This window comes from Rhinoraja longicauda, chromosome 6 (genome assembly GCF_053455715.1).
Source record: "Rhinoraja longicauda isolate Sanriku21f chromosome 6, sRhiLon1.1, whole genome shotgun sequence".
Classification (NCBI taxonomy): domain Eukaryota; kingdom Metazoa; phylum Chordata; class Chondrichthyes; order Rajiformes; family Arhynchobatidae; genus Rhinoraja; species Rhinoraja longicauda.
The window spans coordinates 10,700,874-10,726,272 of NC_135958.1; the positions used below are offsets into that span (position 1 = coordinate 10,700,874).

The 25,399-nt window shown below is 47.5% G+C and overlaps 1 protein-coding gene across 2 annotated transcripts; it reads right to left on the minus strand.

Annotated features, from left to right (window-relative positions):
• Positions 1 to 8,141: 8,141 nt before the first annotated feature.
• On the minus strand, positions 8,142 to 19,885 carry LOC144594223 (protein C19orf12 homolog). 2 transcript variants are annotated; one of them, XM_078400447.1, is made up of 3 exons: positions 19,847 to 19,885; positions 12,868 to 13,076; positions 8,142 to 12,035 (listed from the first exon to the last, which is right to left on the minus strand). In XM_078400447.1, the coding sequence occupies exons 2-3, from the start codon at positions 13,025 to 13,027 to the stop codon at positions 11,770 to 11,772; spliced, it is 426 nt and encodes a 141-aa protein (XP_078256573.1). In that variant the 5' UTR covers positions 13,028 to 13,076; positions 19,847 to 19,885; the 3' UTR covers positions 8,142 to 11,769. The 2 variants fall into 2 exon arrangements, with proteins under 2 accessions (XP_078256573.1, XP_078256572.1); XM_078400446.1 differs by lacking the exon at positions 19,847 to 19,885 and adding an exon at positions 19,190 to 19,281 and having other exon boundaries at positions 8,143 to 12,035.
• Positions 19,886 to 25,399: the final 5,514 nt, after the last annotated feature.

Here is a 25,399-nt window from a genome sequence, read left to right on the forward strand (position 1 = left end):
TTTACTGGACTTTCTGGCATGTATGGAATGTGAAACACAGGGTAAAGTTAGTTGTTTCAGTTTGTACATATTTCATATTTAATGGAGATCACAGCATCTATAAAACCATCATGAGTTTGTCATGAGGTTAGTTTCATTTTACTTTACAATCCGGACTTTAACTAATCCATATTTTATCTAAAATGGTCGCACAGTGCTGGAGTAACTCAGCGGGTCAGGCAGCATCTCTGGAGAACATGGATAGGTGACATTTCACAGAGTGCTGGAGTTAATGAGCGGGTCAGGCAGCATCTTTGGAGAAAGTGGATAGATGACGTTTTGGGTCAGGACCCCTCTTCAGAAACAATGGAGACCTGAAATGTCACCTATCCATGTTCTTGAGAGGTGCTGCCTGACCTGTGTGAGTTACTCCAGCACTCTGTGTCTATTTTTTTGTAAACCAGCATCTGTACTCCCTTATCACTTCATATTTTATCTAAACAATGATAAAAGACAATTATTCTGGGGAAAAACCCAAAGATCCCGTGACTGATATTGGCACAAGTAGGACATTACTGACGGCTGACAACTAAGCAGCTGTGTCAAGTTACCTGCCGCCCTACTTTGTGCAGGATAGTGTAAGTGTGCGGGGATCAGAGGTCAGTGTGGACTGGGTGGGCCGAAGGGCCTGTTTCCGCACTGTATCTCTAAACTAAACTAAACACAGTGCTGGAGGAATTCAACGGCTTAGGCAGCATCTGTGGAGGGAAAGGTCAGGTGATGTTTCGGGTCGGGACCCTCCTTCAGACTGAAACAAAGAGCCTTTACACTGGTTTGAAAGGACAACAGCATGATGGAGCCGAGGGGGGGGGGGGGGGGGGGGGAGATCTGGGGAGGCAACGAGAGTGGAAGGGTGCATGGAGAAAGGAAACTGTTTAGATAAACTAAAAAGTAGGACCTCAAAGGTAATAATCTCTGGATTACTACCAGTGCCACGTGCTAGTCAGAGTAGGAATAGGAGGATATTTCAGATGAATACGTGGCTTGAAAAATGCTGCAAGGGGGAGGGATTCAAATTTTTAGGACATTGGAACCAGTTCTGGGAGAGGTGGGACCAGTACAAACAGGACGGTCTGCACCTGAGCTGGAATGCAACCAATGTCCTAGGGGGAGTGTTTGCTAGTGCTGTCGGGGAGGATTTAAACTAATGTGGCAGGGGGATGGGAGCAGGAGCAGAGAGACAGAGGGGTGTAAAATGAGGGTAGAAGCAACAGGTAGCAAGGCGAAAAGTAAAAGTGGTAGGCAGACAAATCCAGGGCAAAAATCAAAAAGGGCCACTTTTCAACATAATTGTATAAGGGGTAAGAGAGTTGTAAAAACAAGCCTGAAGGCTTTGTGTCTCAATGCAAGGAGTATACGTAATAAGGTGGATGAATTAAATGTGGAGATAGTTATGAATATATGAATATATGAATATGATATAGTTGGGATTACGGAGACATGGCTCCAGGGTGACCAAGGCTGGGAGCTCAACATCCAGGGATATTCTATATTCAGGCGGGATAGACAGAAAGGAAAAGGAGGTGGGGTAGCGTTACTGGTTAGAGAGGAGATTAAAGCAGTGGAAAGGAAGGACATTAGCTTGGAGGAAGTGGAATCGATATGGGTAGAGCTACGAAACACTAAAGGGCAGAAAACGCTAGTGGGAGTTGTGTACAGGCCACCTAACAGCAGTAGTGAGGTTGGGGATGGCATCAAGCAGGAAATTAGAAATGCATGCACTAAAGGTGCAGCAGTTATAATGGGTGACTTCAATCTACATATAGATTGGGTGAACCAAACTGGCAGGGGTGCTGAGGAAGAGGATTTCTTGGAATGTTTGAGAGATGGTTTTCTAAACCAACATATTGAGGAACCAACGAGAGAACAGGCCATTCTAGACTGAGTATTGAGTAATGAGGAAGGGTTAGTTAGCAGTCTTGTTGTGCGAGGCCTCTTGGGCAAGAGTGATCATAATATGGTAGAGTTCTTCATTAGGATGGAGAGTGACAAAGTCGATACAGAAACAAGTGTTCTGAACTTAAAGAAAGGTAACTTTGAGGGTATGAGGCGTGAATTGTCCAAGATAGACTGGCGATTGATGCTGAAAGGGTTGAGGGTGGACATGCAATGGAAGGCATTTAAAGGTCGCATGGATGAACTACAACAAGTGTTCGTCCCAGTTTGGCAAAAGAACAAACCAGGAAAGGTAGTGCATCCGTGGCTAACAAGGGAAATCAAGGATAGTATTAAAACAAAAGATGAAGCATACAGATTAGCCAGAAAAAGTAGCATACCAGAAGACTGGGAGAAATTCAGAGTCCAGCAGAGGAGGACAAAGGGCTTAATTAGGAAAGGGAAAATAGACTATGAGGGAAAACTGGCAAGGAACATAAAAACAGACTGCAAGAGTTTTTATAGATATGTCAAGAGAAAAAGATTAGTTAAGGCAAATGTAGGTCCCTTGCAGTCGGAAACAGGTGAATTGATCATAGGGAACAAGGAGATGGCAGACCAATTGAACAAATACTTTGGTTCTGTCTTCACTAAGGAAGACATAAACCGTCTGCCGGAAATAGCGGGGGACCGGTGGTCTAATGAGATGGAGGAACTGAGGGAAATCCAGGTTAGTCGGGAAGTGGTGTTAGGTAAATTAAATGGATTAAAGGCAGATAAATCCCCAGGGCCAGATAGGCTGCATCCCAGAGTGCTTAAGGAAGTAGCCTCAGAAATAGTGGATGCATTAGTGATAATTTTTCAAAACTCTTTAGATTCTGGAGTAGTTCCTGAGGACTGGAGGGTAGCTAATGTAACCCCACTTTTTAAAAAGGGAGGGAGAGAGAAAACGGGGAATTATAGACCAGTTAGCCTAACATCGGTAGTGGGGAAAATGCTAGAGTCAGTTATTAAAGATGTGATAGCATCACATTTGGAAAGTGGTGAAATCATCGGACAAAGTCAGCATGGATTTACCAAAGGCAAATCATGTCTGACGAATCTTATAGAATTTTTCGAGGATGTAACTAGTAGAGTGGATAAGGGAGAGCCAGTCGATGTGTTATATCTGGACTTTCAGAAGGCCTTCGACAAGGTCCCACATAGGAGATTGGTGTACAAACTTAAAGCACACGGTATTGAGGGTTCAGTTTTGAGATGGATAGAAAATTGGATGCCGGACAGGAAGCAAAGAGTAGGAATAAACGGGTCCTTTTCGGAATGGCAGGCAGTGACTAGTGGGGTACCGCAAGGCTCAGTGCTGGGACCCCAGTTATTTACAGTGTATATTAATGATTTGGACGAGGGAATTGAATGCAACATCTCTAAGTTTGCGGATGACACGAAGCTGGGTGGCAGTGTTAGCTGCGAGGAGGATGCTAGGAGGCTGCAGAGTGACTTGGATAGATTAGGCGAGTGGGCAAATGCATGGCAGATGCAATATAATGTGGATAAATGTGAGGTTATCCACTTTGGCGGCAAGAACAGGAAAGCAGAGTATTACCTGAATGGTGACCGATTGGGAGAAGGGGAGATGCAACGTGACCTGGGTGTCATGGTGCACCAGTCATTGAAAGCAAGCATGCAGGTGCAGCAGGCAGTGAAGAAAGCGAATGGTATGTTGGCATTCATAGCAAGAGGATTTGAGTTTAGGAGCAGGGAGGTTCTGCTGCAGTTGTACAGGGCCTTGGTGAGACTGCACCTGGAGTATTGTGTGCAGTTTTGGTCTCCTAACCTGAGGAAAGACGTTCTTGCCTTAGAGGGAGTACAGAGAAGGTTCACCAGATTAATCCCTGGGATGGCGGGACTTGCATGTGAGGAAAGACTGGATAGACTAGGCTTGTACTCGCTGGAATTTAGAAGACTGAGGGGGGATCTTATAGAAACATATAAAATTCTTAAGGGGTTGGAGAGGCTAGATGCGGGATGATTGTTCCCGATGTTGGGGGAGTCCAGAACCGGGGGTCACAGCTTAAGGATAAGGGCCGAGGGTCTTTTAGGACCGAGATGAGAAAACATTTCTTCACACAGAGAGTGGTGAGTCTGTGGAATTCTCTGCCACAGAAGGTAGTTGAGGCCAGTTCATTGGCTATATTTAAGAGGGAGTTAGATGTGGCCCTTTTTGCTAAAGGGATCAGGGGGTATGGAGAGAAGGCAGGTACAGGTTACTGAGCTGGATGATCAGCCATGATCATATTGAATGGCGGTGCAGGCTCGAAGGGCCGAATGGCCTACTCCTGCACCTATTTTCTATGTTTCTATGTTTCTATGTTTATGAAGTAACTCAGTCTTGAAAATCGTCTTAACCCCACCAGCACTGAGGCGGGACCGGACAATGTTTCCCCCTCTACCCTCAAGCTGTATGCCGATCAACTGGCACCAGTCCACACAGACATTTTCAACCAGTCCCTGCAAACCTGCTCTGTCCCTGCCTGCTTCAAAGTCTCCACTATTGTCCCTGTACCCAAAAAGACAAGGATTACTGGTCTTAATGACTACAGGCCTGTCGCACTGACCACTGTAATCATGAAGACCCTTGAAAGGCTTGTGCTGGCCCAGCTGAAAAACATCACAAACCCCCTGCTGGACCCCCCTGCAGTTTGCATACTGGGCCAGTAGATTAGTAGATGATGCAGTCAACCTAGGCCTGCACTTCATCCTCCAGCACCTAGACTGCAAGGGGACCGATGCCAGGATTCTGTTTAGGGACTTTATCTCTGTATTTAACACCATTGTGCCAGAGCTACTACACTCCAAACTCTCCCAGTTAACTGTGCCTGAGCCCCTCTGTCAGTGGATCATCAACTTCCTGACAGACAGGAAGCAGCATATGAGGCGGGGAAAGCACATCTCGGACCCGCAGACCCTCAGCATAGGAGCACCGCAAGGCTGCGTACTCTCCCCTCACCTTTACTCTCTCTACACCAACGACTGCACCTCCACAGACTCCTCTGTCAAACTTCTCAAGTTTGCGGATGACACAACCCTGATTGGACTGATCCAGGATGGGGAGGAATCTGCCTACAGACAGGAAGTGACACAGCTGGCGTCCTGGTGCCATTGCAACAACCTGGAGCTCAATGCTCATAAGACAGTGGAACTAATTGTAGACTTTAGGAGAGCTCCCCCTCCCCTCCACCCACTCACCATCAACAATACCACAGTCACATCTGTGAAGTCATTTAAGTTCCTTGGGACCATCATCTCCAGGGACCTTAAATGGGGGAGGGGGGGCACCATTGACTCCACGGTCAAAAAGGCCCAACAGAGGATGTACTTCTTGCGGCAACTGAGGAAACACAATCTGCCACAGGCAATGATGGTCCAATTGTATACTGCCATTGTAGAGTCTGTCTTCACCTTCTCCATCATGGTCTGGTTTAGCTCAGCCACCAAGCACGACATCCAGAGGCTGCAACAAATCGTTCGGTCAGCTGAGAATGTTGTTGGCTGCAAACTTCCCCCCATTGACGAACTCTACACTGCAAGGGCCAGGAAGCGAGCGGGCAAGATCATCTCTGACCCCTCTCACCCTGGTCACAAACTCTTTGAAGCACTTCCCTCTGGAAGGCGACTCCGGACTGTCAAAGCAGCCACAGCCAGACATAAAAACAGCTTTTTTTCCATGAGCAGTAGCTCTACTCAACAACCAAAAGTCTGTAGCCTCCTTTTGCTCTGGTATTTTATTTCATTCACATGTTTAAACTATAATGTTTTATTCTTAATATTTTAATGTTTTATTCTTAATTGTTTACTGGATGTCGTGTTGTTACTTGCGAGTGGAGCACCAAGGCACATTCCTTGTATGTGCACATACTTGGCCAATAAAATTTATTCAAGGCAGCATCTGTGGAGTGAAAGGACAGGCGACTTTTCGGGACCCTCCTTCAGACTGAAACGACGAGTTTTTACACTGGAAAGGACAACAGCATGATGGAGCCAGCGGAGAGATCTGGGGAGGCAATGGGAGTGAAAGGGTGCATGGAGAAAGGAAACGGTTTATGAAGTAATTCAGTCTTGAAAATCATCTTAACCCCACCAGCACTGAGGTGGGACTGGCTCAATGTGCAGAGATTCACAAGATGGGTCTGTGCAGGAAACTCCCACCTTACAGGTGGCTGGGGAAAGGGGGTCAGTCCAGACATTTGGAAATCCCCAAACAAATTCCCAAAAGTACACCATTAAGCTCTAAAAATAAATAAAACTTAAGTCGAGTTGAATGTCAAAAAATACTGGAGTAACTCAGCAGGTCAGGCAGCATCTTTGGAGAACATGGATAGGTGATGTTTTGGGGTTGGGAATCTTCTTCAGAATCAAGATTCCGGCATCTGCAGTACTTTGAAACCATGTTCTCCAGAGATGGTGCCTGACCAACTGAGTTAGTCCTGCACTTTGTGGTTTTTGCTCAAGATTCCAGCATCTGCAGTAATGCTTGTGCCTCGAGTTCAATGTCATTCAAACGGTGAGGTACAAGTACAATGAAATCTTGCTTGTAGCAGCATCACAGGCCATAGACTCAGACAACAAGGGATATGGGGAAAAAGCAGGAACGGGGTTACTGATCATAATGAATGGCGGAGCTGGCTCGAAGGGCCGAATGGCCTACTCCTGCACCTATTTTTCTAACACACCGAGATTAAACAGTCTTATTATTAAGTTACATTTTACACAATGTACCTGAATAATTCCAACATTTTGATCTTTGTTTCATAAATTACATGCGTAATGCACGCAGCGTAGGAAATAATTCACTAATTTAGAGACTTTATTTAATTATCTATCGTAATAGATGGAAATATGATTTCCTGCAATCAAATACATAATTTCCAAAACCAACCAAAATCAACAGCAATATTTTGTTCAGATTATTGATGGTTTTGTAACCACACCCAGCAATTTTGATATTTTCTTCTTCAAATTATCGCTATTTTACACTTGACCCATGTGTAGAAAAGTCATTTTTTCAATGTTACTCCATCACTTTGTGCTTTTTGCTCAAAATTGCCGTACCTGCAGTTCCTTGAGTTTCGAGTTCAATGAAATTCACACGTACAGTGAGGTATAAGTACAATGAAATATTGCTTGCAGCATCACAGACACACAGACTCGGACAACACACCAAGACTTACGTTATACATAACATTTCTAAAAGACTGCGAAATAATGGTCATTAGTGCAAAACATGGTAGTGCAAGTTCACGGTGGTGCAAAAGGTCATCGTGCTCCATTGCCAATGTAGGATTAGGGTTGGTTTGAGAACTTGGTGGAGTCATCGTCAGAGAGTGATACAGCACCAGAAACAGATCCTTCGGCCCAACTTGCCCATGCCGACCAAGACGCTAGTACCACCTCCCTGCATTTGCCCATATCCCTCTAAACCTTTAAAATGGTGTCATTATACCTGCCTCAATTACCTCCTCTGGCAGCTTGTTCCAAACACCCACCACCCAGTGATGGTTCCTATTAAATCTTTCCCCTTTCACCTTAAACTTATGTCCTCTGATTCTTGATTCCCTTACTCTGGGTAAAAGACTTAAATCATTCTCTATTCCTCTCAGTAGTAGGAAAGTAGCTGTTCCTGAATCTAGCGTCATATAGATCACAAAAATGTTGTTTTGTGATGAGATTTCCCTGCCCCTACCTGTATAACAACTTCCTGTGTCTTTTTTGTAATTCTTGATTCAGCCACTAAATGGCGCTGTTATTTCTTCTCCAAAGTGATAAATATCGATGTCAATCAAGAAACGAGAATTGGACAGTGCGGGAAGGAGTCTTTAACACGTTAAGTTGCTTCGTCAAATTTATGTAGTTAAGTTTAGAGATACAGCGCGGAAACAGGCCCTTTGGCCCACCGAGTCCGCGCCGACCAGCGATTCCCACACATCAACATTACCCTACACACACTAGGGACAATTTTACATTTTATAGCAAGCCAATTAACCTTCAAACCTGTATGTCTTTGGAGGGTGGGAGGAAACCGAAGATCTCGGAGAAAATCCACGCAGGTCACGGGGAGAAGGTGCAAACTGTACAGACAGCACCCAGGCCTCTGGCAATGTAAGGCAATAGCTCTACTGCTATGCCTTATATTATATTTTCTATAATATAAACTGGCCAAGCAAACACTGGACATCTTTAAGGTTTTAAATATAATTTTATTATTAAGTTATATTTTACACAATGTACCTGAATGATTCCAACATTTTGATCTTTGTTTAATTAACTACAAACATAATACACACGGCCCAGGAAATAATTCATTAATTTAGAAACTTTAGTTAATTATCTATCGTAATGGATGTAAACATTATTTCGTACAATTAAAATTAATTAGTTCCAAAACAGAGCACAATCAACACCAAAATTTTGTTCAATAATTATTGAGGGTTTTGTAACCACATCCAGCAATTTTGATCTTTTCTTCAAATTACCACATCAAATTAATCCTTCAAATTACCACTTCACAGAGTGCTGGAGTAACTCAGCGGGTCAGGCAGCATCTCTGGAGAACAAGGATAGGTGGTGACGTTTGACAGAGTGCTGGAGTAACTCAGCGGGTCAGGCAGCATCTCTGGAGAAAAGGAATAGGTGGTGTTTCACAGAGTGTTGGAGTAACTCAGCGGGACAGGCAGCATCTCTGGAGAAAAGGAATAGGTGGTGTTTCACAGAGTGCTGGAGTAACTCAGCGGGTCAGGCAGCATCTCTGGAGAACATGGATAGGTGACGTTTCACAGAGTGCTGGAGTAACTCAGCGGGTCAGGCAGCATCTGTGGAAGGAAATGGAGGGAAGAAGGGTCTCTAACCGAAACATCGCCTGTCCTGTCCCCTTCACAGAGGCTGCCTGACCCGCTGAGTTCATCCAGCACTTTGCATTTTGTTCAAGATTTCAGCATCTGCTGTTTCTTATGTCTCGACAATAGCATGTAGATTAGAAGGTGTTTTGGCTGAGAATAAACAATTTATGATCAGTATAGAACTCAGCCAGCCTACTTTAGAGTCCAGACTTAGAACGTGGACTTTGGGAAAGTAACTTTGAGATTAAATGTAAAAGACCTACAGCCTATAGAATGACCTACCAGGTTACGGGCAGACCTAGCCTTGAGAACTCAAGCAAAAAAATGCACCTACATGGCTCAATTAACCTGGTCCTCAGCAGAATTACTGCCTTGCAGCACCACAGACCCGGGTTCGATCCTGACTAAGGTGCTTGCCTGTAATGAGTTTGTACGTTCTCCCGGTGACTTGCATGGGTTTTCTCCTGGATCTCCGGTTTCCTCCCACATGCCAAAGACGTACAGGTTTTGTAGGTTAATTGGCTTGGGTTTGTGTACTTGTATGCAGGATAATGCTAGTGTGCGGGGATCGGTAGGCCGAAAAGCCTGTTTCCGTGCTGTATCTCTAAACTAAACTATTCATTAAGATCATGACTTGTGTCCAACGTCTACATTTCTGATTAACTCCATTCTCTCCCAAATATATTGAAAGTAAACTTAAATACATTCAGCAACATCTAGGTTGGAAAATAGTTTCTATTGTTCAATAATCCATCTGGTGGAACGACTCTGCCTTGCCTTGAAGGCTGTGATACAACAAATTGTGTTGTCAACAAATACCTTCACGAACATGATATGCTTTCCCACCCATCCAATCTCACCGTAACTCGGTGAAAGACGCTCTTTGGTCTTCCCGAGCTTTGTTGACCTCCCAGCGGAGCGAGATGTCCATCGGGGAATGTTGCCCGACTGGCCCACTGCAGACTGCAGGAGTACGTGCTGAGGGACGCACTAAAGCTCGGTGCAGCCAACGCCAAGGCTCTGTGCGGGGTGGACCACAGTCTAGGGTCCTTCCGCTGCCGGACATGGGGGGCAGGGTGTGGTGGGGACACCCCTCCAAATAAGGGAAGGGATTCCATGCCAGTGGGCCACATGAGTGGAAATGGTGGTGGTTAATTTTGCATCATTTTTTAAAATTGAATGTCTGTATTGAACGTATGTATAGCCTCCGAGAATGTCGGATGGAGTTTTGGAAGGAACATGTTTTGTTTATATTTATTCCTTGAATAAAGTATTTTTTGATAATAAAAGAAAAGAATATTTAGGAATGCCCCAACGCCTGAAGAATGTTCAATGTTTGGTCGATCCGTGTCAAATAAAGTTCATGGAACTATGAAAGTGGGGTAACACGGAACTAGTGTGAGTGGGTTGATGTTGGTCGGTGTGGGCTCGCTGGGCTGAAGGGCCTGTTTCCATGCTTCCATTACCTTTCAAACAATCAAACATTCCAGGCTATGCCCATCTCCTAGTGTGCCCGAGATAACCACCTGGTCTAAACATTAGTGGTATCATCACTGCCAACACTCCCTACATCAGAACAGGACACTCAGTAACTATCTAACTGGATCAGTCACATGGAAACTGTGGCCACAAAAGCTGAGTCGAGTATTCTTGAAATTGGCCATCTCCTGACTCTGACCTCCTTCCCACCGTCGATAAAGCAGAAGTTGTGGCTGTGATGAAATGTTCAACACTTGTCCAGATGATCGCAACTCCAAAAACCACTCTGCACTCGTTTTATCAGCAGCTCATCCACCACTTGCCATGTTCATCCCAATACAACACCACCTCTAAATGGGCTCCAAACTATATTGACCTGTGGGCATGCCTTTACGTTTGACTTTGCACTGTTATTGTCTATTGTTTTGTTGTTTGTGATCGTTTACACAGAGTATGGCTTAATAAACAAAAACATTTCGTATGAATATGTATTTAGATATAAATGATTTTTTTTTTGCAAGTCTGAAGGAGGATCTCGACCCGAAACGTCACCCATTCCTTCTCTCCAGAGATGCTGCCTGTCCCGCTGAGTTACTCCAGCATTTTGTGTCGACCTTGGACTTAAATGGTTGTTCTGGCTAAAGCTGCCATTGTGGTTACTGAAAATTGAAGACTGACCAATAATAAGTTCTTCTCAAATCATAGTTTGGTCACTGGAATATCTGATCAGAATCTACTGAATCCAGTCAGACGAAGGGTCTCAACCTGAAACGTCACTCGTTCCTTCTCTCCAGAGATGCTGCCAGTCCCCCTGAGTTACTCCAGCACTTTGATCTATCTTCAGAATCCACTATACTGTCTCCTTGCACCAGCTTTAGTGAGATGTCTGGTTGGTGAAGTATTACGTTCCTAGTAACTACAAAGTCATTTCTTGCACTTTCCAACACACACCAAAGCAGAGTTTTACATTATCACTCCAAGTACCAACTTTATCAAGTATCGCCACATTAATTAAAAGATTATTAGCAAGCCTTTAAAAAACAGAACCAGTTCTCCTTGTGTTTGCTGAGTGCTTCAGTAGAACCTGCCGTTCTTGTAAACCCAGTCCATTTCTTATTCATTGACTATTAACAAACCAAAAGGCAAGAGAAGGCAGCTGACAAATTAAAACAAAAACTATGAATCCAGAAGCTGATATATTGAGGTGGAAATTGATCATGGATGATGGGGCTACGATGGACAATATTGCATTGGCCACCAGTTCAACACTTAACTTATTGTTCAGTTCCATTTGAATCAACGGTGCTGAACATTCGACTTGGAGCCACACAAGTCTTGCCCACCTCCCCATTGTCACCAATATTGAAAACAGAATAATCGAGACAGCATTCTCCACAGATCCTTGATTCAGTTGGCACCACCGTGGTGAGCCCATCTACCCAAACACAATCCATATTTGAAGTACAACCAGGTTGTGTTGGCCTCAGTCCCGATATTGTACCTCTGCATTGAGTTGTTTCATGAAGAAACTGCAGATCGCCGCCACCACCTGCTGCTTAAGGGCAACGTTTCCCATGACTAACGATGTCAGCTGGACAACATCAGTCCAGTCCAGGTGCTGGATAATGTTGTTCACTTCATTGGAAAGCATCAGCTGCTCGTTTGGTGCAAGCTCCATCAGGATTTGCGGCACGGGTTTAAATTGTCCGCTGGTCATCCACGCCCCCAACAGACCACCTAACGTACCCCCTGGGGAAAGCAAAGGAGAGGGAATAGCATTTATTTTCCACCTTTACAATGCATAATATGGTGGCAGCGCGGCACGGTGGCGCAGCGGTAGAGTTGCTGCCTCACAGCACCAGAGACCCGGGTTCGATCCTGACTACAGGTGCTTGTCTGTACGGAATTTGTACGTTCTCCCCGTGACCTGCGTGGGTTTTCTCCGGGTGCCCCGGTTTCCTCCCACACTCCAAAGATGTGCAGGTTTGTAGGCTAATTGAGTTGGTGTAATTGTAAATTGGTAGTGCAACGAGACCTGGGTGTGCTTGTATATCAGTCACTGAAAGTAAGCATGCAGGTACAGCAGGCAGTGAAGAAAGATAATGGCATGTTGGCCTACCAACATGCTAAAAGAAAGGTGGAGCCCACAATGGTCCATTGTTGGCTGTGGGGAAGGTGATAACGAATGATACCAACAGTGAAACTCAGCAGGACGACAGTGAAACCAGACTAGGAACTGTGGAGGACATGGAAAGGTGACGTTTGTGTGAGGAGTGAATGTGGAAGTAGGAGAACATAGAACTAGTGTGTCAGGCAGCATCTCGGGAGAGAAGGAATGGGTGACGTTTCGGGTCGAGACCCTTCTTCAGAAGGGTCTCGACCCGAAACGTCACCCATTCCTTCTCTCCCGAGATGCTGCCTGACCTGCTGAGTTACTCCAGCATTTTGTGAATAAATCGATTTGTACCAGCATCTGCAGTTATTTTCTTATAGAACTAGTGTGAACGGGCGATTGTTGGTCGGCATGGGCTCGGTGGGCCGAAGGGCCTGTTTCCGTGCTGTATCTCCGGACTAAACTTACCGGCTGCGATCCCGAGCGGGCCGCCCACCATGCCACCAGCAAAGGCCACAGCTCCGGCTAACAGTGCTCCTTTGGCAGAATGCTTAATGGCCACCTGCATCTTCTCCACCTCCGAGACGCGCCGCACCAAGTGCATTATTCCATTGATATCCACCGGCATCTCGTCCCAACTGCAGGGTTCACTTCACCTGCTGGAACAGCTCAAATACCTATGAGAGAGAAGCGAGTGTCACCGAACTTCTAAATTCATTGGAGTGGAACCCTCTCCAAGACAGACGTAAAGCCCACCGTTTGACCTGTGTTTGCAAAATGTTAAATGGTCAGCTCGACATAGATGACCACATCTACACCAAACCCAAACCTATCGTGTGTAGACGAGGGCATTCGATTCAATCTGAGATACCGGCTATCAAGACAGATGTGTACTGCAATTAATTCTTCCCTCGCACAATTAAAGCGTGGAATAGTCTTCACCCTGCTATAGTTACTCCAACCAGACGCAACTAAATTTAAGGCAGCTCTTCTTCTCCAAGAAGCCCTTTTTGCTCAAGTCCATACTCCGCCACCTCCAGTTTAAATTCCATTTGGAATATTTTGGAGGACCAAGAACCAAGAATCACCAACTCATCTTGGAAAGGCACATCATTTATAGATTGCTACAACCTCCAATCCTACTGCCGAGGCTAGGGGTAAATAGTTTGTGACAATGAACTGTTTTCAATAGAAGTAGATGTTTCAGATTCAAATTGCAATCAAGCAGAGTTTATATTAAAGAGTTAGAAGGTATTAGCGATACAGAGGTTGGACAAGCTTGGATTGGTTGCTCTGGATTTTCAGAGGCTATGGGGAATGTATACTGGTAGACGTAAATAACTGTAGCCAATGGATGGATTGTAAAGATACTTAATGAACGTGGACCAGGACAGCCCAGGAACAACACACAATGTCTCTGCCAAGCTAAAGTCATCTCATCTGTGATCCTCCAAATTCATCTACTGTAGAACTAGTGTGAACGGGCGATTGTTGGCCGGCATGGGCTCGGTGTTCCAGATGTCAACTTCTCTACATCGGCGAGACCAAGCGCAGGCTCGGCGATCGTTTCGCTGAACACCTCCGCTCAGTCCGTCTCAACCAACCTGATCTCCCGGTGGCTCAGCACTTCAACTCCCTCTCCCATTCCCAATCTGACCTTTCTGACCTGGGCCTCCTCCATTGTCAGAGTGAGACCCAGCGCACATTGGAGGAACATCACCTCATATTTCGCTTGAGCAGTTTACACCCCAGCGGTATGAACATTGACTTCCCCCACTTCAGGTAGTCTCTGCTTCCCCTCTCTATCCCCTCCCCCTTCCCAGTTCTCCTACTAGTCTTCCTGTCTTTGTCTGCATCCTATCTTTGTCCCGCCCACTCCCCTGACATCAGTCTGAAGAAGGGTCTCGACCCGAAACGTCACCCATTCCTTCTCTCCCGAGATATTTTTCATATTTTCACATTTATTTCAGATACAGCGCGGAAACAGGCCTTTTCCGCCCACCAAGTCTGCACCGCCCAGCGATCCCCGCACATTAACACTATCCTACACACACTAGGGACAATTTTTACATTTGCCCAGTCAATTAACCTACATACCTGTATGTCTTTGGAGTGTGGGAGGAAACCGAAGATCTCGGAGAAAACCCACGCAGGTCACGGGGAGAACGTACAAACTCCTTACAGTACAGCACCCGTAGTCAGGATCGAACCTGAGTCTCCGGCGCTGCATTCGCTGTAAGGCAGCAACTCTACCGCTGCGCCACCGTGCTGCCTGACCCGCTGAGTTACTCCAGCATTTTGTGTCTACCCTCATCTGCGATCCATATCCATGTACCCATCTAAAGGCCTCTTAAATGCCATGATCGTATCTGCCACCACCACCACCCCTGGCAGTGCACCCCAGGCACCCACTACTCTGTAAACAAACTTGCTCTGCACATCATCTCAAATCTTTCTTTCATTCGTTCTATGTATCTTTTCATATCTCTCGTTTCCCTCTTTTTACTCTGGTATTTTATTTTCACATGTTTAAATTATAATGTTCTATTTTTAATTGTCTACTGTGTTTCGTGTTTGTACTCCGTGCGAGCAAGGCACCAAGTCAAATTCCTTGCATGTATGCATACTTGGCCGATGCATTTATTCTGACTTCTGACTCCTTTAAACCTTGCGCATCTCACTTTAATGCGATGCCCTCAAGTCTTTGACCTTTCCACTCCGGTCAAAAATAAACATGCGCAATAAACGATACACATGCACTTTGCCATCTACATTACTGACAATGCCAGGCTTAACGTTTAGACACAAAATGCTGGAGTAACTCAACGGGACAGGCAACATAACCGGAGAGAAGAAATTTCAGAGGGGGAGAGGTTAGAGTAGGTAAGGGGAGTGGGAAAAGTTGAGACAGTTGATGTTCAGAGGGGGAAAAGTTGACTTTTATTTACGTAACTTTTATTCGCGTTATCTATTTCCCGGAATATGGCTACACCCATTCATAATCAACTAGGGATTTGAGTCAGAGTCAGAACGAAACCTGTCAGGTCCAGCTCATCGCAGCCCCTGTTCCAATATCTAAAAGGGCTGCTCCTTGCCTTCTGGCTGCACGTCACACCCACCCATCCTCATCTTTGGACACCCTGTGCGTAGGGGAGAGGGAAGGGCTGAAGATGTCCTGGTTGGGTTGCTCCTGGGCCTGGCCAAGCTGACCATCCGCGAGTCACGGTGCCAGGCGGAAGGGGGCTCCGTCTCAACTTTTCCCACTCCCCTTACCTACTCTAACCTCTCCCCCTCTGAAATTCCTTCTCTCCGGTTATGTTGCCTGTCCCGTTGAGTTACTCCAGCATTTTGTGTCTAAAAGTTAAGCCTGGTCATTGTCAGTAACGTAGGTGGCAAAGTGCATGTTTATTGTACTAGAAATATTTCCATTCTAAAGGTACACTACAGTCAGAACATTTCCCCCATAGTGGAAACGTCAAAGACTTGAGGACATGGTATTAAAGTGAGAAAAAAAGTAAGGTGCACCTTTGTCAGGGTGTTCCCTGCAACCCAGTTAGACTACATTCTGCACGTGGGCACAGAGTGAAGAAGCTAAGGACTTAAACTAGCAGTCACATGCAGAACAATAGAGGCAAGAACCTGTCAAAGACTAGAGGGCATAGCCTTAAAGTGAGAGCCTTGTCTTGCAGTGAAGACACAAGGAAATGCAGATGCGAATCTTGAACAAAATCCACACTGAATGGAGTCATTTCTCCTACTATGCCCCCTTCCTCCCCCACTCCCTTCCACCCACATCCCCTCCTCTGTCTTCACATTTACTCACCTGACACCCCCTCTGTCTCCTTTTCATCTCCAGCCTTTTTGTCAATTACTCCACCCATCTGCCAATCGACTCCCCCCCCCCCCCCCACCACGCCTGTATCCACCTATCACTTCAGAGACTCATAAAGCTGGAGTAACTCAGCTGGGCCAGGCAGCATCTCTGGAGGGAAGGAATGGGTGACGTTTCGGCTTCAGAGACTTCTTCAGACAGAGTCAGGGGAGAGACACAGAGATAAGGATGGGTAAGGTGTGAAAACGAGAGATCCATATCTCTGTGTCCCCCCCTCCCCTGATTCTCAGTCTGAAGAAGAGTGGCGACCCGAAGCCTGACCTGTCCATTCCCTCCACAGATGCTGCCTGACTCGCTGAGTTACTCCAGCATTTTGTGTCTATGTTCGGTGTAAACCAGCATCTGCAGTTCCTTCCTACATCTATCACTTGCCAGGCTTTGTCCTCCCCCTCTAAAAAGGACACAAAGTGCTGGAGTAACTGTGTGGGCCTACCCCCCTTCTCTTCCAGCCCCCCCCCCCCCCCCCCCCTGAACCATGCACCACGGTGAAGGCGCGTGGATAAATGTGAGGTTATCCACTTTGGTGGCAAGAACAGGAAGGCAGATTATTATCTGAATTGTGTCAGATTGGGAAAAGAGGAAGTGCAATGAGACCTGGGTATGCTTGTACATCAGTCACTGAAAGTAAGCATGCAGGTACCGCAGGCAGTGAAGAAAGCTAATGGCATGTTGGCCTTCATAGCAAGAGGATTTGAGTATAGGAGCAAGGAGGTCATACTGCAGTTGTACAGGGCCCTGGTGAAATCGCTCCTGGAGTATTATGTGCAATTTTGGTCTCCTAATTTGAGGAAGTACATTCTTGCTATTGAGGGAGTGCAGCGTAGGTTCACCAGGTTAATTCCCGAGATGGCAGGACTGACATATGATGAAAGAATGGGTCGACTGGGCTTGTGTTCACTGGAATTTAGAAGGATGAGAGGGGATCTTATAGAAACATATAAAATTATTAAGGGATTGAACAGGGTAGATGCAGGAAACATGTTCCCGATGTTGGGGGAGTCCAGAACCAGGGGTCACAGTTTAAGAATAAGGGGTAGGCCATTTAGGACTGAGATGAGGAAAAACATTTTCATCCAGAGAGTTGTGAATCGATGGAATTCTCTGCCACAGAAGGCAGTGGAGGCCAATTCACGGGATGTTTTCAAGAGAGAGTTAGATTTAGCTCTTACAGCATCAGCCATTTTCTATGGAGTGGTCTGTTGGAGCAGCAGCATTTCAACTGCTGACAGGAAGGGACTGGATAAACTGATCAAGAAGGCCAGCTCTGTCCTGCGATGCCCCCTCGACTCAGTGCAGGCAGTGGGAGAGAGGAGGATGATGGCAAAGCTATCATCACTGCTGGACGACTCCTCCCACCCCAAGCAGGACACTGTCACTGCACTGAGCAGCTCCTTCAGTGACAGACTACTTCACCCCAAGTGCGTGAAGGAGAGATATCGGAGGTCCCTCCTTCCCGCTGCTGTGAGACTGCACAACCAGCACTGCTCCCAGCAGACCAGTGAATAAAGATAATCACCGCTATTTTAATTTTATAATGAATGCTTATTTATGTTTACTATCCACTTTGCTGCTGTAACCCTGCAAATTTCCCCGTTGTGGGACGAATAAAGGATTATTATTATTGTTAGCACTAATGGAATCAAGGGATATGGGGAGAAATCAGGAACGGGGCACTGATTAGATGATAGACAATAGACAATAGGTGCAGGAGTAAGCCATTTGGCCCATCGAGCCAGCACCACCATTCAATGTGATCATGGCTGATCATTCTCAATCAGTACCCCGTTCCTGCCTTCTCCCCATACCCCCTGACTCCGCTATCCTTAAGAGCTCTATCTAGCTCTCTCTTGAATGCATTCAGAGAACTGGCCTCCACTGCCTTCTGAGGCAGAGAATATCACAGATTCACAACTCTCTGACTGAAAAAGTTTTTCCTCATCTCCGTTCTAAATGGCCTACCCCTTATTCTTAAACTGTGGCCCCTTGTTCCGGACTCCCCCAACATTGTGAACATGTTTCCTGCCTCTAACGTGTCCAACCCCTTAATAATCTTATACGTTTCGATAAGATCCCCTCTCATCCTTCCAGTTGAAAGACTGGAGCGACTAGGCTTGTATACACTGGAATTTAGAAGGATGAGAGGGGATCTTATCGAACCGTATAAGATTATTAAGGGGTTGGACACGTTAGAGGCAGGAAACATGTTCCCAATGTTGGGGGAGTCCAGAACAAGGGGCCACAGTTTAAGAATAAGGGGTAGGCCATTTAGAACTGAGATGAGGAAAAACTTTTTCAGTCAGAGAGTTGTGAATTTGTGGAATTCTCTGCCTCAGAAGTCAGTGGAGGCCAATTCTCTGAATACATTCAAGAGAGAGCTGGATAGAGCTCTTAAGGATAGCGGAGTCAGGGGGTATGGGGAGAAGGCAGGAACGGGGTACAATACAATACAATGCAATATACCTTTATTGTCATTGTACAGGGGTACAACGAGATTGGGAATGCGCCTCCCATACGATGCAATAATTTAGTTAATTTAAACAACAGCAACACAACGAAACAAATTGTAACAGTTTTAACAGTTTTGTAACAGTTTGTACTGATTGAGAATGATCAGCCATGATCACATTGAATGGCGGTGCTGGCTCGAAGGGCCGAATGGCCTCCTTCTGCACCTATTGTCAATGTATCTGCGATCAGGGGGTGAGGGAGCGCCGCGCTGTGAGTGAGTGAGTGAGTGAGGGAGCGCCGCGCTGTGAGTGAGTGAGTGAGGGAGCGCCGCGCTGTGAGTGAGTGAGGGAGCGCCGCGCTGTGAGTGAGTGAGGGAGCGCCGCGCTGTGAGTGAGTGAGGGAGCGCCGCGCTGTGAGTGAGTGAGGGAGCGCCGCGCTGGGCACATTTACCTGCGGGTCCGGGTCGCGTTGAGTAGCCGCTGCTTCAGGTGCCGGACCGACCTGGAGACCCCCTCACACACACTGGGACCCCCCCACACACACTGGGACCCCCCCACCCACACACACACACACTGGGACCCCCTCACACACACACACTGGGACCCCCTCACACACACACACACTGGGACCCCTCACACACACACACACTGGGACCCCCCACACACACACTGGGACCCCCCACACACACACTGGGACCCCCCACACACACACTGGGACCCCCTCACACACACACACTGGGACCCCTCACACACACACACACTGGGACCCCCCCACACACACACACACACTGGGACCCCTCACACACACTGGGACCCCCCCACCCACACACACACACACTGGGACCCCCTCACACACACACACTGGGACCCCTCACACACACTGGGACCCCTCACACACACACTGGGACCCCTCACACACACTGGGACCCCCCCCCACACACACACACTGGGACCCCCCCCACACACACACACTGGGACCCCCCCACACACACACACTGGGACCCCCCCACACACACACACTGGGACCCTCCCACACACACTGGGACCCCCCCACACACACACACTGGGACCCTCACAATGTGTACCGCACACTCACGTTAGTACTCACACTCTCTCACACACAGGCCAGGGTTCCGCCGGCTGCACCAAAGATAAGAGAAGGAGCTATTATCTTTGATCTGCACTCGCTCTACACCCACACTATCCTCCTCCCCTTCCTTCCCTCTCTCCCTCCCCTTCCTTCCTTCTCTCTCTCTCTCTCTCTCTCTCTCTCTCTCTCTCTCTCTCTCTCTCCCTCTCTCCCTCTCTCCTTCTCTCCCTCCCTCCCCTCCCCTCCCCCTTCCTTCTCTCTCTCTCTCTCTCTCTCTCTCTCTCTCTCTCTCTCTCTCCCTCCCATTTCCCTCCCTCTCTCTCCCCACACATACTCTCTCCCCCCACACACACACTACCCCCTCTCTCTCCCCACACATACTACCCTCCCTCTCTCTCCACATTCACTACCCACTCTCTCTCCCCACACACTACTCTCTCTCCCCACACACACTACCCTCTCTCTCTCTCTCCCCACACACACACTCTCTCTCCCCACACACACACTACCCTCTCTCTCCCCCCACACACACTACCCGCTCTCTCTCTCCCCACACATACTACCCTCTCGCTCTCTCCCCCACACACTACTCTCTCCCTCTCTCACTCTCTCCCCCCCCCCCCCACACACACACACACACACACCACCCTCTGTAGAAGCTTGAGACTCACCCAGTCTCCAGTCTTGCAGAGCTGGGCTGGGCATCAGAGGGATTATTATTATCTCCTGGTTTCTGCCCTGTCGCCAGTGAGCGAGGACAAAGATCATGTGAATCAGGATCGCGAGGCTAATCCCCAGAGATAATCTGGTTATTGTTCACAGCTCAGGTCTGGACAACGATCCTGCCCACATTACAGCCTGGCGAAGGGTCTCGACCCGAAACGTCACCCACTCCATACAATAAAACTTTATTTATCCAAGGAGGGAAATTGTTCTGCCAACAGTCATAAAACACAAAGTATAAGAGATTAAAGTGACGAGTGGAAAAGGATAGGGGGTGTGCAAAGATTGGGGGGGAGTCAGTCTCAGTCTAACCCCACGACAGAAGGGGAGGGGTTGTACAGTTTGATAGCCACAGGGAAGAAGGATCTCCTGTGGCGTTCTGTGCAGCATCTTGGTGGAACCAGCCTGTTGCTGAAGGTGTTAGAAGGAACTGCAGATGCTGGTATAAACACAAAAAGCTGGAGCAACTCAGCGGGCCAGGCAGCATCTCTGGAGAGAAGAAGTGGGTGACGTTTCAGGCCGAGACCCTTCTTCAGACCCAAAACGTCACCCATTCCTTCTCTCCAGAGATGCTGCCTGTCCCGCTGAGTTACTCCAGCTTTTTGGGTCAATAGATATAGACAATATGTGCAGGAGGAGGCGATTCGGCCCTTCGAGCCAGCACCGCCATTCAATGTGATCATGGCTGATCATTCTCAATCAGTACCCCGTTCCTGCCTTCTCCCCATACCCCCTGACTCCGCTATCCTTAAGAGCTCTATCCAGCTCCCTCTTGAATGCATTCAGAGAATTGGCCTCCACTGCCTTCTGAGGCAGAGAATTCCACAGATTCAGTGTAAACCAGCACCTGCAGTTCCTTCCTACAACATTTCATCTGCAGTTCCTTGTGGCCCTATTAGGCTTTTGAGTGTTGGCTTGTCTTTAAATTGAGATTTTAAATCTTAAAGGAGAGAGTTAAGGAAACAGGTCAGGGAGAAAATTAAACTGTCCGCGTCTGAAACTAAGTCAGAAGTACTGGAAGAACTCAGTCGGTCAGGCAGCATCTGTGGAAAGAGAAACCAGTTCATGTTTCTGGTCGGAGGTTAGAGGTGAGACCTGATAGAACATAGTACAGCACAGGAACAGGCCCTTCGGCCCACAAAGTCCGTGCTGGAGACAATACCATCTTAAACTAACCTCCTCTGCCTGCACGTGATCCATATCCCTCCATTCCCTGCATATCCATGTGCCTGTCTAAAAGCCTCTTAAACACCACTATCGTATCTGCCTCTACCACCACCCCTGCAAACACGTTGCCCCACACACGATAAGAGGCATAGATAGGGTAGACAGCCAGAACCTTTTTCAGGACTGTCAGGGTGGAAATGTCAAAGACCAGAGGGCATAGCTTTAAGGTGAGTGGGGCAAAGTTGAAAGGAGATGTGTGGGGCAAGTATTTTGCACAGAGAGTGGGGGTGTGTACAAACCTCTGTCCTTATCTTACTGTCATATGTCATATGTTGAAAGACTGGAGCGACTAGGCTAGTATACACTGGAATTTAGGATGAGAGAGGATCTTATCGAAACATAAGATTATTAAGGGGTTGGACACCTTAGAGGCAGGAAACATGTTCCCAATGTTGGGGGAGTCCAGAACCAGGGGCCACAGTTTAAGAATAAGGGGTAGGCCATTTAGAATGGAGATGAGGAAAAACTTTTTCAGTCAGAGAGTTGTGAATCTGTGGAATTCTTTGCCTCAGAAGGCAGTGGAGGCCAGTTCTCTGAATGCATTCAAGAGAGAGCTAGATAGAGCTCTTAAGGATGGCGGAGTCAGGGGGTATGGGGAGAAGGCAGGAACGGGGTACTGATTGAGAATGATCAGCCATGATCACATTGAATGGCGGTGCTGGCTCGAAGGGCCGAATGGCCTACTCCTGCACCTATTGTCCATTGTCTACTGCTAATGAGCTCAACTATTATCTTCCTGTTCGGGTTGGCTGATTAAAAGTGTGTTTTGTCCATCAGCTGATTAATAGTCAGCAGACGTCTGTGAGACCGCAAGTCCACTTGAACGTACTGAGCCAGATCAGCTTTATGTTTCACTAGATGACCCGTAGACCTGTTGGGTCCAAACCTCTCCTGCATTGATGAACTTCTAAACACAATTTTATTTAGCTCAAAAGCGCTCAGCAAGATCCCAAGGTCGAGGGCCGCCGCTGGGTGCGAGAAGCCTCCCCCAACTGCGTACGCACGGATACCGGGCCCGGCAACCCTCCCCAACTGACGACCCGTGGACCCTTTGCCAGCCAGGGGTGGGCGAGGGGGGAGAGGAAAGAGAGGAAAGAGGAGAGGGAGCCACTCACCCCGGCTCCGCGCGGCTAGCAGCAGGAGAGCGGCCCTAAGGCACTGCCGCATGTTCGTCCTCCACTGGCCTCCACTGCCTTCTGAGGCAAAGAATTCCACAGATTCACAACTCTCTGACTGAAAAAGTTTTTCCTCATCTCCATTCTAAATGGCCTACCCCTTATTCTTAAACTGTGGCCCCTGGTTCTGGACTCCCCCAACATTGGGAACATGTTTCCTGCCTCTAAGGTGTCCAACCCCTTAATAATGTTATGTTTCGATAAGATCCTCTCTCATCCTAAATTCCAGTGTATACAAGCCTAGTCGCTTGTATACACTGGATGAACTGCGCGCGGGTGGGGGGGGGGGGGGGGAGCGCATTTATTAAAGTTTATAAAGTTATTTGCTTTTTAAATGTAATGAAACTCGATACTGTACACCGCAGGCGAATGGTGAGTAAGGTGGCCCTAAAATTGTTGCGTTATCGTGTACCGTTTTGGCTGTATATCGGGAACATGCATACATACGTACATACAAGATGAGACTTTTAGTTGTAAAAAAATATATATATAGATGAACAGATAACAAAGTGCTGTAGGAACTCGGCAGGCTGGGCAGCATCTGTGGAGGGACTGGACAGATGATGTTTTAGGCTGTGACCCTTCTTCAGGCTGATGTACACCGTCTTGGTGGTTGAGATTTCCTTCCTCTTTCTGTATATAAAACACAGAACAGCACAGCACGGTGGCGCAGCGGTAGAGTTGCAGCCTCGCAGCGCCAGAGACCTGGGTTCCATCCTGACTAAAGGGTGCTGTGTGTACGGAGTTTGTGCGTTCTCCCCGTGACCTGCGTGGGTGATCTCCAGGTGCTCCAGTTTCCTCCCACACTCCAAACCCGTGCAGGTTTGTAAGTTAATTGGCTTTGATAAATTGTCCGTGGTGTGTCAGATAGTGTCAGTGTGCGGGCCGATCGCTGGCCAGCGTGCACTTGGTGGGCTGAAGGGCCTGTTGCCGCACTGTATCTCTAAACGTCTTGTCCAAATGTCTTGTCAAAGGTGTTCTTTGAACACTTCTGTGGCTGACAGCCGGGCTGCCGAGAATCAAGAAGGACGGGGGGGGGGGGGGGGGGGGGGTGGAGGAGAGAGAAGGAAGAGGGACTATATTGAATACTTTTGTGACTTTTTAGACAGGTACATGAATAGGACAGGTCTGGAGGGATATGGACCAAATGTTGTGGCAGGTTGGACTAGTGTAGATGGGACATGTTGGCCAGTGTGGGCAAGTTGGGCCGAGGGGCCTGTTTCCCCACTGTATCACTCTATGACTCTACAGGTTTCTTGGTGCCCTTTACGTGGCAATTCTTGCAAACAAAAGATCTCACTGTTCCAAGTACACATGACAATAAAGTGTCAGTCAATACTGCATGTTACAGCCAAAGGTGAGATATAAATGTGAGGACAGGAAGCCAACACCCGTCAACAGTGCTGTAGGTTAGACGCAGGGAGGCGTGTCCTGTACAGGCTCCTCCTCCACACCCTGCACTTCCTCGCCCTGGTCCGCCGTCCGGACACTAAGTGGCGGTCGGTGTTGCCTTCCGGTCGCGAGGGGGCCCCGCGGTGGGGGTCCCTCTACGCAGGGATTCTGCCCCTCTCCATCGGGGACCTGGGGTGGAGGGTATTGCACCGAGGTGTCCCCTGCAACCTGTTCCTCGCGCGGCTCACAGACTCGCCACCCGCCTGCCGCTGCTGCGGGCTGGAAGAGTCTGTGTACCACGTGTACATGGAGTGTGTGAGTCTGTGTACCACGTGTACATGGAGTGCGTGAGGTTGCAGCCCCTGTTCCAATATCTAAAGGGGCTGCTCCTTGCCTTCTGGCTGCACTTCTCACCCACCATCCTCATCTTTGGACACCCTGTGCATAGGGGAGAGGGTAGGGCATCTGCCTTCTCCCCATAACCCTTCGCAGGTTGATCCAATCAAGAATCTGTCTGTCTCTGCCTTAAAAATATCCACTGACTTGTCCTCCACAGCCGCCTGTGGCAATGAGTTCCACAGATTAACTACCCTCTGACTAAAGAAACCAGCATCTGCAGTTCCTTCTTGCACAAAACTAAACTAAAGTGCAGGTGCTGGTTTACACCGAAGATAGACACAAAATGCTGGAGTAACACTACGGGACAGGCAGCATCTCTGGAGAGAAGGAATGACTAACAGTCACTTACTCCTCCGCTGCCTACTTGACATGCGTGTATTACCTTCTGTATGAATCCCACACGGACATTTGCAGTGAAGGCTGTGTGCGTTGTAGCACGGGTCATATTCCAACTGGATCATCACATTCTCAAATGACTTTAATAAGCAGCTGTGTGGAACGACACTCTACATGTATCAGCATTATCGAACGTGCATTCAATGTTCAGAGGAAGTGCAATTCTAAGAAGGGATGTAATATCTGGTCTTGATAAAATATTTTAAGTCTGTTTATAGATGGATTTTAGATCTCACAAGCAAAATAAATATGGCAGCAA

Coding starts and splice junctions, on each gene's coding strand:
- LOC144594223 (XM_078400447.1), bottom strand. CDS start 13,027: ATGCCGGTGGATATCAATGGAATAATGCACTTGGTGCGGCGCGTCTCG. Junction 12,036..12,867: donor CCCGCTCGGGATCGCAGCCG/GTAAGTTTAGTC, acceptor TGCTTTCCCCAG/GGGGTACGTTAGGTGGTCTG.